The sequence below is a fragment of the Carassius auratus genome, unplaced genomic scaffold, assembly GCF_003368295.1.
Source record: "Carassius auratus strain Wakin unplaced genomic scaffold, ASM336829v1 scaf_tig00001679, whole genome shotgun sequence".
In the NCBI taxonomy this organism is placed as follows: domain Eukaryota; kingdom Metazoa; phylum Chordata; class Actinopteri; order Cypriniformes; family Cyprinidae; genus Carassius; species Carassius auratus.
In genome coordinates this window covers 394,474-407,889 of record NW_020523380.1, presented here as the reverse complement: position 1 = coordinate 407,889, position 13,416 = coordinate 394,474, and the positions used below count along the sequence as shown (strand labels likewise).

Below are 13,416 nucleotides of genomic sequence, written 5' to 3'. Positions count from 1 at the left end.
AGGCCTGGTGAGTTTGTTGACCAGTCAAGCACAGTTAGCACACCAACACCATGGTCATTTAACCAACTTTTGGTGCTTTTGGCAGTATGGGCAGGTGCCAAATCTTCCTGGAAAATGAAATCAGCATCTTCAAAAAAGCTGGTCAGCAGAAGGAAGCATGAAGTGCTCCAAGATTTCTTGGTAAACGGGTGCAGTGACCTTGGTTTCCAAAAAACACAATGAACCAACACCAGCAGATGACATTACACCCCAAATCATGACAGTCTGTGGAAACTTAACCCTGCACTTCAAGCAACTTGGGCTAGGAGTTTCTCCACCCCTTCCACCATACTCTAGGACCCTGGTTTCCAAATCAAATACAAAACTTGCTCTCATCTGAAAAGAGGTCTTTGGACCACTGGGCAACAATCCAGTTCTTCTTCTCCTTAGCCCAGGTAAGACGCCCCTGAAGTTGTCTGTGGCTCATGAGTGGGTTAACAAGGGGAATACATAGCCAAATTCCTTGACACGTCTGTGTGTTTGGCCCCAGCCTCAGTCCATTCCTTGTGATGTTCACTCAAATTCTTCAATCGATTTTGCTTGACAACCCTCACAAGGCTGCGCAGTTTTCTCAGTTGGTTGTGATTTTTTTTTTTCTTTTACACTTTTTCCTTCTACTCAACTCTCTGTTAACATGCTTGGATACAGAACTCTGTGAACTGCCAGCTTCTTTGGCAATGAATGTTTGTGGCTCACCCTCCTTGTGAAGCATGTCAATGATTGTCTTCTGGACAACTGTCAAATCAGCTGTCTTCTCCATGATTGTATAGTGAACCAAACTGAGAGACCATTTTGAAGGCTCAAGAAAACTTTGCAGGTGTTTTGAGTTGATTAGCTGATTGGCATGTCACCATATCCTAATTTGTTGAGTTTCACAATTTGAGTTGAATTTCTGAAATAAATTAACTTTTCCATAACATTCTAATTCATTGAGATGCATCTGTATATTGAGTCTGTCTTTGGATGTTCTAATACTATTAAAAAAGATCATACTGAATACTATATTTAATGCATTTTCTGGTATTTAAAAAAAACAGTTTGTATACTTTTTTTTTTAGGCTCCAGATTTTATAAGAACTTTTTAGGCTGGCACATTTTCTTTATTTTGATGCTTTTCCTATTGTAACGAAAAGTTCGAGTAGGACATATCAAAGGGAATTTTAGCTCTAATGGATGTCATGCTGCTTTTTATTTGTTTTCTGCTATATTCAACACTTTTGAGCAGAGCAAAAGAGTGGCCTGGCTGTACCACTACAGCACTGACCCCTAGTGTTCTTTTCACTTCAGTAAGCATGAGTATGCCAACAGATGAGAATTTAATAAGAATCTTTCTTTTCTTTTCTTTTTCTTTATTTAAGGAGAGATTCTTTCTTAAATATGCACTGAATATATTAATTGGAAAACACAAATGGTTGCTGATTTAAAAACACTTTATGCAAGCAAACATAATTGAGAGGAGTCTAGACTTGCAATTCTTGTCGTTTTTTTAATAGACATAAATAATCAGATGTCAAGATCTATCTGTCTGTCTGCCACATCAGCACTTTACATAGTCCTTTATGTGATTTTTACACAGGGATATCCTCAAGTTAGCAGCTGACTATCTATACAACCTTACATACTACTCCTGTTTTAATTTCAGCAAACCGATTTATGGTATTCAATTTAAATTAGAGTTTAGGATGTCCACCGATCATTTCAGTAAATCTTTACTTTGCATGCAAATTGCAAACCAAAATATGCCTTGTTTAATCAAACAACATATTTTGACATTTAAAAATCATAATAAAATATATCCATGCGATAAAATAATTATCACAGTGTACACCGTATACTTTCCAGAAAATTTCAATACAGTTTTACAAAATTCACACATGCTCATTCCATTACACATCAACGTGTTCATATTCCTAAAAACAACAATTGTCCAAAGAATCGATTAAAAAGACCAATCTTAGTATCTTTCAAATTATAACATTTTTACTTTATTATTATTCACATGAGATAATTAATCTTATACTGATTGATCTCGTATCATATTCAGACATAATTCCCAGTAACCATTAATCTATGATCAATTTCTCATTTCTTAGACAGAGAAATATCTTTTTTTTTTTTATATACAGTACATTACTTTTTCCGTTTCCTTTATAATCCAAGTTGTTATAAGACATACATATGTATTTAAGCACCACAAGGACATGAAATCAAAATATGGATTTCCCAATGAAAAACACACGTTTATGCATTTATACAAACAACAAAGAATCTACATGATATAGTAAAATTAGGTTCTTCACAGTGAGAGTCCATGTTTCCCTTTGTTGTTCTTCAGTTTAAAAAGCAAAGACTTGTTTTGTCTATGTTGAGGGAAGAGTACTTGCACTTTATCTTGGGCCAAGGTTGGTCGGAGGAATTTTAGCCGTTGATGCACCTTTCTTGTTGGGATAAAATTTTACGTGCAAGTTTGTCCTTTTTGGTTGAACTTTCAAATAGAAATGCAACTGGAAAGAAGAAGAAGAAGAACAACAAAAAAAGTTAGACTATTATTGAAAAAAGTCACTAATGAATAGTGCATTTGGGATGTTGTTTATCACCTGTACAGCTTCAGCCGGTCCCACTGTTACCGTGCTGGTAAAGGATTGGTATCCTAGTGCAGAAGCCGTCACTGTGTAGGTACCCGGCAATAGCAGACGGAAATAATCTCCATCCGTTCCTGAAACAGCAGCAGATTAAATGAACTACTTAAGCATGCACTTACTAAAATCAGCTTTTTAAATGTAGAAAAATGCTCACCGCTGGTGATATCATGGTTTATGCCTGCCACAGAGATCACGGCATTGCTAATTGGGTTGTGGTTCTCATCATAGACGATGCCTTTAATCCCATGGTGCACCTGGAGGACAGGAGACAGTCCAGATATATGTCAATTAAGCTTTCGTTTAAAGTTAGGCACTGCACTCAAAGTGGTAAACCAATTACATTCAATACTTTAAATGTGATGGCAAACAGTGTTGTGCTTCTTGAACTCACAACGAGACCCCAAAACTCCATATCTAATTTCACATTATAAGTATCTATGTACAGTTTCATTTCCTGTTAGTGTCATGGAGAACCAATTTTTCCTTCTTACCTGTGTTTGCTAGAATACTGGCCTCTTTTTCTTGCTTTTGAATGCAAAGCTCTCTCTCAATTTGCTACATGTTTTGAATGCAGAAAGGTGAGTTTGAACTTCTACTTGTTTCATTACAGAGAGCTGAGACTAAGGCAGTCAAACGTCAAATGTGAGAAGAGGAGTGCCTCACTTGCTCCATGTAGGACACCAGAGCCTCTCTGTTGGCAAGCCACTCACTGGCTAGAGCTGACGCTGGAGGAAACTTATCACAGCTGAGCTCCAGAGTAATCTCAAAGCAGTTCGTATGGAGGTAGTTGAAGTCCTGCATCCCTTAAGAGACATGGAGCAATAATTCTTCTTAAATCACACATTAAAAATATATTACATACAACACAGTGTTGGCAAGGGTCAAAAATGGCAATATTCACTTATTTTATATATTAGAAATTTTAATTCATATATATAAAATTTCACTCATGAAAAACAAAATATGAACAAGAATTTCATTCACATGCTTGACCATTTTCTGCTGTATTTTTTTAATCTGGACATGCCAAAGTTTTACATTACATTTAAGTTTTGTAATTTGACCTCAAATTAAATATAAAATTAATTTTAAAATCAGTTTAAATATTTCCCCAAGAAGTTAATTTCTGACTAATCTCTAAAATCTCTTAAATAGAAAACAGTCGTGTTTCTAAGATAAAAGGGCTTGTAATTCCAAAATTTCAACTAAAATACAAGGCTTCTTGATTAGACAAAACCACAAGCCTTGTTGAAGTAATTGAATGAGAGCTGTGGTATGTAAAATATAACCCACCCTTAGACAGAGAGTACCAGCTGGCTCCATTTGTGATTCCTTCATCAAAGTAATCACCGCAATTCCAGCCCTTATGCATCCAGCTGTGGGCATAGGAGTACGTCTTTGCAAACTACACACACACACACACGCACACACACACACACACACAATGCACAAACACAAAAATCTGTAAATTCCTTATTAGTGTGTGATTTCTGTGCAATTACTGTGCTGTGCTGTCTAAATTAATCTCATTGGGATGGTATTACAGGGATTTTGGACACATTTCACATTAAGACATCTTGAACAAATCTTTTTTCTTTTCTTTTTGGAGCAAGCATCACAGAACGAAACTGCAAAATAATGAATAACGATTTTAAACGGGTTTCACAATCACTCCCTACTTCTGCCATTGGTAAAACTAACAAATAAGCCCCGCCCCAAAAACTGCACCTTTGGTTCAGTCTGTGCTGTCTCTGTAATGGTTTGATATTGTTTAAGAATCACAGTAATTACACATTTTTAGGGAAATAAAGAAAAATGGCATACTTTTGCTAATTGCTTCTGGACATGAAACTTTTGAGAAAAGTAGAAACCGATACACATAACATTACAATAAAAAAAAACTGCATACCTTTCTGAATATTTTATCATCAGGACTAGCCGAGTATGTAGTTTTGCCTCTTATTCGGGGCTCACGAGACCTATCAAAGGGGTAGTTGGCGACTACAGCTCCACCGTGGAGGTTAGCTGACAGAACAAAGTTGTAATTCTGCATCCATTTTATGACTGCTAAAGTCTCTGGCTCAACCTGCAAGAACCAAGTACATGGGGAAAATGTTTCAGATGAGAAAACATGCATGCTTTGTGCATTATTTCAGGCTTTGTTTTAAGTTTTTGTACCATGACACTCCGACAGCATTCCTACAGCCTTTCTGGAATATTCTTCCAGCTCTGTTATCTGAGAAATCTGACATGTGGTAAAGTGTCCCACAAGAGGTAAAGGTAAAATAAACTTCCACCTGGCCCTGTTGTATTAAGTGTGATCAGTCTGGCTGGCTCCTTGGAGATGGCTGCTGGGTATTGACCCGTCCGTGCTCTGTTTTGAGGAGACGCTGTATTTATTATGCATGGATCTATAGAATATACAAAGATCCAAGGGTCCCTTTGACCTCAGCTGTCATTGAAGAGGCAGGTTTCATGCTGTGAACTCACACAGATGTTTTTCGCCCTGCTTGACTCTGAGCAGTGTGAAGCCAATGCTGGGGTTTGATGTGATAGTGACAGCTCTTGACTCAGAGAAATTATTGGAAGGTGTCATACTCCTCTGACTGCAGTTCTTCTTTTGTTGTCCTGAGGGATGTCTGGCTGCCAGCAGACACATACTTCTCCAAAGCTGGAGTTCTCATTTTAGACTGAGGAAAATAAAGAGCTGTTCCTGGAAAGAGCTGTTTAAATGATATTATTCTGACGCGCTTCAAAAGTCTGGAAATTATTTAATTACATAAAATATCTGTCTCGCTCTCTCGCTATATATATATATAATATTCTGTTTAATTTCTCTGCCAATTTCAAATAAGCATATTTGTGAACTAATTTGTACCAAAGGTCAGATGTTCCTGCTTTCACTGAACCACAAGATTTTCTTTGTAACATTCCTAAATCATAATGGATCCTCACAGATGAGACTGACTTTTTATTACTCAGCAAATTTTGAAAGGGTAACCAAAATATTCAGAGCTCAAGAAAACTAACTGTAGTACAGGCTTAAAAGTCCATTTACCCAGGCCAAGGCTCTCTATTTTGTGAAAGGTGGGCCTGTTGGCAGTTGATAGATAGCAGAATGAGAGCGAGGTGGGTAACTTAATTGTGCTGTACTGTTAAAACAAAAACGTTTTTCTTCACAATGCAGGATACTGGCTTTTTTTCTGTATTGCACGGTAATGTAACAATGACTTTCTGTGTGCATGTATATTGTAAGGGCAGTAAAAAGAAGTCACCCCATGTAAACATATACAGAAAGTTCTCGTAGCTCCATTGGTCGAACATGATGTTAGTGACACCAATGTCATGGGCAGAACGAGCCACAGTTAACTTAACTTTTGGACTCATTCCCAGTCTTTCACAAAGTTCTACACATACCTCATCACTTGTTTTTTAATTATTAGATATTTTGGATAATATGAGATTTTTATCCTTTTTTTCTTAGTGTCATTCTACAGATTTTTTTGTCTGATAATAGGTTTGATTTCCCAAGGAAATAATTTAACAATATCGATATTTGCTTCCTCTTAAAGATTTAAGTTCCAAAAATGTTTTTTTATTTATTTATTTATTTATTTTTAAGTACCTTTTCTTTTTAATGAAATATCATTATGAAATAAACGTTTTTCTCTAATACACATTGGACACAATTAATGGTACCCTTTTATTCAATATTTTTTTAAACCTCAATTAGCTAAAACAACAGCTCTGAGTTTTTGCCTATAATGCCTGATGAGGTTAGCGAACACCTGACAAGAGATCAGAGACCATTCCTTCATCCAGAGTCTCTCCAGACCTTTCGGAATCCCAGCTCCATGATGGTGCTAGTGCTTCTTCTCTTCAGTTCACCCCACTTCTTGTCTATAGAGTTCAGGTCAGGGAACTGGAATGGCCAACTGGAAAGAAGAAGCTTGGTTTTGTGCCTAGTGACCCATTTTTGCGTTGTTTTTAAGGTTTGTTTTTGGATCATTGTACTGTTGGAAGATCCAAACATGGCCCATTAAAAGATTTCTAACAGATCCAGCAGTATATTTCATTGTCAGAAGGGTGTGTGTTCACCAAACCCATCTTGAGTGTTTGCTGCTAAATATATATATATATATATATATATATATATTTTTTTACATCTGACCATAAAATCCAGTCCCTTTTGAAGTTCCAGTCATGTCTGACAACTGAATATGCTAGGGATTGTTTTCTGGATGAGAGCATTTTCTTTTCTTGAGTTTTTATTTCTTGAAACCCTCCCAAACAACATGTGGTGATGCTGTTTGATATACTTTTTTTTTTTTTTAAGGTTTTCTGACCCCGAGACTTAACTATTTTATGCAATTCAAAGACTCAAACTGACCTCCTCACCATGCATTAGGACGATATAGACACCTGTCCTCTTCGAAGCAGATTTGTAAAATCTTCTGTTGATTGGAAATTCTTAATTATTGCCCTGATGGTGGAAATGGGGATTTTCACTGCTCTAGCTCTTTTCTTAAAGTCACTTTCTAATTTGTGAAGCTCAGTTATCTTTTGCTGCACATCAGAAATATATTCTTTGGTTTTAATCAGTGTGATGGATGATTAAGGCAATTTGGCCTTTGTTTTCCCTGCTACGGTGCCCAGGAGATGCCATGGTCGGTTCACTTAGTTTTGTTGTGGCCACGAGATATTAATTTATGGGAATGTCATACTAACTCGGGGGAGCGTCATATTATGTTGTGGTAATGAGATCATTTTGTTGAGGTAAGAACATCCTTATGTCATGGGTTTGAGATGCTATGTTGAGGGAACAACATATTTTTCTCGTGGCCACGAGTTTAATGTGTAAATAAACTTGCGTGACCGTAGCAACCCGTGGACACGAGAAAAAAATGTTGTTCCCTGAAAATACCATCTCGAGGCCATGACATAAAGGATGTTGTTACCTCGACAAAATGATCTCATGCCCAAGACATAATATGATGTTCCCACGAGTTAATAAGATGTTCCCACAAATTAATATCTTGTGGCCACAACATATTATCACGTTCCCACAGTAATTTTGACGTGGCCATGACAAAACTAAGTGAACCGACCATGTCATCACCTGGGCACCATAGGAGGGAAAACAAAGGTCAAATTGCCTTCCATTGCCTTCCAATCTTCCATCGTACAGAAAAACCAAAGAATATATTTGTGATGTGCAGCAAAAGATAACTGAGCTTCACAAATTAAAAAAGTGACTTTAGGAAAAGAGCTACACTTTTTTACCCTCTAGAGTTACCCTCCTATATATATATTCCAGTGAAACAGGAAGCCATGGCTGGATAATTTCATGTTCATTATCACCCTGGTGTGCTCAAAACTGCAAATATGAATAGGAATATACTTCACAGGTACTTTACTCATAAGGATTTTTTTGGGGTACCAATAATTGTGTCCAACAAGGTATTTGAGAAAAACAATTTCACATTGAGATTTTTTACAAATAAAAGATCAAAAATATTAATAATGCAGGTTTATTTTCACAGCCTTCTTTGAACAACAATTCTGACCCCACGTGTAAATGGTTAGCATATGACCTTTTATATACAAACATTCTGTGTTGTCATAACCCTTGCAAAGTGTATCATATTGTCTAAACATAAACATAGTAAACACTAGTCACTACACAAGTTGCATAACTAATTGCTTGGCTGACCCCTCCCACTCATTTCATTCTGAACAGACAGTGTATCCTCTCCTATAGTAGTGTATGTGACACTTGATGTCCACCTGTAGTTCCCAGTTGTCTGGTAGTGGCAGGTGGTGGTTTTGGCCATTGTGCTTCTCATAGTAGTACATAAGAGCATTCAGATCCGGGAAGTTGCGGTTCAGGTCCACCTCCTTTGAGTTTCCACGTCCAACTAAGTAGCCGTTGAACTCGGGACCCTGTAAATCAGAGAGAGGAGAGCAAATAATTTCACATCGTTTAAGTAACCTTTGGGGAAGGATATCAACATTTAACATTCTCAGTATATCAGGTGTGAAACTTCGATATAAATTTAAACGTATACTTATATATTTACTGCGTAAGCAAGTTAGGGCATGTTAAATAAATCCTGTCTGAATTGAGGTGGTTTTCTTAGCTAGTTCATGTCTGGTCCAATGAGACACTTGAAAATGGGTGTGTGTGGCCAGATTCAGCCACCATTTACTGCTGGACATATAATTAGTCTCAAAGATCAAGGAGGAGTCTGTGTTACTGTAAATTTGCATTCTAGATGTGTGAACGTTGTACAGTAGGATGCTTTGTTCAAGAAAAAAATACTTTGTGTGTATTTTTATGTGCATTGTTTTATATCTGGATGTTATTTTTTGTGAGCTCTTATGGTGTAATTAGTCTCAAAAGAAAGCCAGCAATGCACATTGGGATATGGCTGATTCCTTCATAACAAACTGGGGGCCAACACAACACTCCCACGCCACAGCTGCTACACTGAATAAATACGTTTCTACATATGCATGGTCGCGTTCGCACAGTTGGTCATGCATTTAGAGCTGTGGTGTATTAGTACACTTGTTATAGATTGTAGATTAATTACTAAGGGGGCTGTATACCTGACTGGCTGCAATCTCATATCCATCTGGGTTCATCGAAGGAAGGATGTGGATCCGTGTGTCGTGGATGAGGTGCGTGATTCGCTCATTTCCTGCCCGGTATTCTTCACACAAGAACTGGGCTAAGTAGATGAGCAGCTCCCTGCCGAGCACCTCATTCCCATGCATGTTCCCTACATACTTGAACTCGGGCTCCACTGAAAAACACAAGTCAGGTGACCACCAGTCAGGAAGTCATGATGTCATAGGGTCACATCCGTGAATAATATACAAGCAAACAAGATCTATGCATGCAAATAAAGCAGTTCAGAAGATGCAACCACATAAATTGCACTAAAAGTAATACAAGTATTGACTACTAGATATTTAAAAGGAGTTTGTCAAAACTTCTCAGTTCATCCCAACAGGAGAAGCTGTACTCTTTTTATACAATGAGAGCAAATGGAGATATGGTCTCCAGAAAGCACCATAAAAGTAGTTCTTACAATTTATGCATTACATTCCATAAAGAAGAAACAAATATATATTTTTTAGATGATCTATCCCTTTAACCTGTTAACTGTCACTCACGTTTTTGAAGATGACATGAATGAAGACATGAATGTGCATGATACAAACATAAATTTGTATAATTCATGACTGAAAACATTTTGTAACATGATTTTGATGTACCATTTACATGGTAATGCAATGTCTGATTTTAAAATGGGAATGAATTTTGAGATTTTATGTTTTCAAGTGATATATAACTTCTGATGATTTCTAAAATGTGATAGAGAAAAAGGCAACGAGGAAGTCTTTTTTTTAAACAAACTCCTTTTGTACTGTAGATTTCTGAGAGTGCACTCTTGTCATAAATTCATCTATTACTTTTCCTACATAATTTTTAACAAAAAATATTGGTAAAATATATATTTGGGAGTCTTAGACCTTTCCAACGATATATAGTTTGTCAAGATTAGATTCGATTTGATTGTAATATAGTATAGTCAACGTAGGTGTCCCGTATACGGGACGGGGGTGACATTTAACAGGTTAAAACAAATGAAATAGTTCTACATTGTGCATCAGTGGCATGTGTTTGAGTAAGATGACACCATACATGCTAGTCTCAAATATGAATGAATTCAAATTCGTGTTTAACAGCACAGCAGGCCACTCTCATCGAAATTCCTGTCTCACAGCCAGTTGTCAGCTCATTATTCACAATTATCTCTTCTAACAAGTACCAGCAGATTTCAGTTTGTTCTTTTTTGATGCGGAAGTGAGTGACGGCGAGATTGTAGATCTAATTAGCCACGGTGTGCAGACAGACTCATCACCGTCTTCCCATTAATCATCAAGTAATTCAATTATAAATGCTGTGCCTCTGCTCAAAGAGTCAGTAAACGAGTGACCTCGACATTAACACATGAAGTGCAAACACTATTTGGAATCTAAAAGGTCACAACAACTTTGTCTTCTCTGCTGTACCGGTTCCTGTTTTTGTACTCTATCAGGAACATGTATACATCCTGCAATTCTCCCAGAGGTTTTACCTTTATAAGCATGTTGCCAAGAGAAGCAGATCTTTACATCAGATGGTAAAGATTAATTTGCTTTCGTAAGTTGATTTATTAATTCTTTTGTTGATGGATCTTAACTACTTCCAGTAGCTGAGAGTGGAATGTGTTTTGAATTTGAGTGAACAAAGAAACAAGGTCTACAGACTGAAAAAAAAGGAAGATTTTACTGCAGCAGTTGCTTTTTTGCATCTCGTAAGATATACTGGAGTTTTGAGATATCTTTCATGAAAATAAAGACAACTGTTGACATACAAAATGAATGTGGATAACATAGCCTAAATAGTCTGGTTTCTTCGATAGTTTGATGAGGAAATGTTTATGTTGAGATTTTCTAACTTTTGATTCCAAACGTTGGTAAATATGAGAACAGTTTGAGAGATTTTTCTTCTGGAAATCTAGAAGGGACACGTGCAAGATTAATGAGGTCCTGTTAGCAATAGAATCATCTGAGAAGCAGAAGTGTCCACAGATTTTTCTATCCTGTGGGAAAGTTCTTGCTTTAGATCAATGATAAGACTGATGTTAGCTCCTGCCAGCAACAGTTACATATAACACTCACCACATCTCCAGGCATGTACTCCCCCTTAAACCCATTACTGTCCATTCCTAGATGCAATTTACCGTATGTGAGTGTTTGAGGAGCAACAAGATAAATCAAGTTAACGGCCAACACTGGCTGGTCAGACAACCCAGTGAATAACCAGCCAAAGCTTTATTTCAACAATTCTGTTAAATGCTGTTTACAGAAAACAGCCCAAATAATGGAATCATACCCAATCAGCTCTGGCAGCCCTACAGCTTCAGGAGGAACATTTTTCAAACATGCCTGGGTTTGCTTGAGCTATATGCATGAGGAATTTAATGGCTTGGTACAAGAGTAAAGAAAATACTCACATGCTTCATGGATGCCAGGATTATCACTGAACTCCAGGACATATAGGTGCCGTCCCTCTATGCTGTGACCGATGCTGTAGATGCGTGTGATGTAGGGGCAATCGCTTTGGACGGCAAAAAGAGCCCTCACCATCTCCTCATAAGCATGGTGCTGAAAATCAGATGCCCTGGTCAGCGAAGCCTTAAGCCCCAGAAGCAGCGCCCCAATCCAGATCAGAGAGCTGCTTGACAGCATGGTCCCAGATTGCTCTACAAACAGAGCGCCACTTCTTTTCCTCACTCTCTTTCTCAATCCTGCTCTCCCTGTTTGTCTCCTCCCTCTGGACCTCCTCTCACTCCCACTTAGAAGAGCAAGTATGGACGGCCCCTCCTGTCTCTCTCGCTCACTCCTGATTCCTTCACTCGTACCATTTGTCTGTGTTTACTCAATTGACATCACTTGACACCTCAGCATTGGCTTTACCCTCCTCGCACACTAAACCACCCCCTCTTGTATTCTTCTGGCAGCACTAGTTGAGCATTTCATTCCTAAACTGTGATTTGTCTCTGAGTAGCTTTTAAAAGCATAATTACTGCTGATTTAATTAAAGGGGAATAAGAGGAAACAGGAAAGGGCCAAACTGGAGGCTTTATTTGGGGGGAAAGCGATGCGATTAGCATTTACTCTCTCTTTCTTTCTCTCTATATACGTACACACTTAAAAGTGATATTCATTTTGTGTTTTGCAAAGTTTGCTGCTTTAGTAATTGTAGATTGTTTTTAAGTTTTAAAAGCTTTTAGTGGAAAAAATATATATAATGAGTCAATATTTACAGTGTTGACCCTTATTCTTTATAACCTCTCAGTTATAATTCTTATAATTCTCAGACTTGATCACAATTTGTACATATGGGTATAAACAGTGTTTGGAATAACGGCGTTTAAAAGAACGGCGTTAGGTAACAACGTTATTTTTTCAGTAACGGGGTAATCTAACTAATTACTTTTCCCATCGTTACAACACCGTTACCATTACTGAAAGTTAAATGCGGTGCGTTACTATGCATAGATTTAATAAACTATGTAATCCGAACGCACCCCTGGCTCACACAGCGAGTGTGGAGGTGGGTTAAAAACGAGATAAGCGATTATGATTGGCTAAGGCAGAGTCATGTGTTTAATGGTAGCCAATCAGAGCCAGTGTTTTTACACACATGCCGGCACACGCGCCAGCGGCGCCAAACACACAAACACACACACACATGCAACAGCTACACAGAGATTGGCAGCAGAGATGGCGAGTCAGGAGCAATCTGATGAAAAGTTGCCATTTTCAAGGTGAAGATATAAGCACTACTTCAAATTCATTGTGGTCAAAGGCAAGAACGTGCATGTAATGTGTACATGTAATGTGTGACACACGCATCTACAAAGCTAGTGGCCCAAAACACTTTTCTTACAAAGATAATACTTGAAGTGCAGGATAAAACTCTTGCTGTCTTTTGACGTGCAATAAATATCGAAAGTAATGTACGAACACCTGTCTGTTCTACTCATTTCAACTGACTTGTGAAAACTGCTAAAAAAAAAAAAAAACTTTGACATATAGCAACTTTTTATTTTTATTTTTTACAGTTACGCAAATAGTTACTTTCCCTGGTAACGAGTTACTTTTATTATAGAGT

The 13,416-nt window shown here is 37.6% G+C and overlaps 1 protein-coding gene across 1 annotated transcript; it reads right to left on the bottom strand.

Moving 5' to 3' along the window:
- Positions 1-2,334: 2,334 nt before the first annotated feature.
- Positions 2,335-12,055, bottom strand: LOC113069504 (carboxypeptidase N catalytic chain-like). Its single transcript, XM_026242632.1, has 9 exons — positions 11,753-12,055; positions 9,294-9,490; positions 8,469-8,624; positions 4,591-4,767; positions 3,975-4,086; positions 3,345-3,484; positions 2,836-2,935; positions 2,637-2,755; positions 2,335-2,543 (listed from the first exon to the last, which is right to left on the bottom strand). Exons 1-9 carry the CDS (start codon positions 11,985-11,987, stop codon positions 2,427-2,429), a joined length of 1,353 nt encoding a protein of 450 aa, XP_026098417.1. The 5' UTR covers positions 11,988-12,055; the 3' UTR covers positions 2,335-2,426.
- Between the last annotated feature and the right edge of the window lie 1,361 nt (positions 12,056-13,416).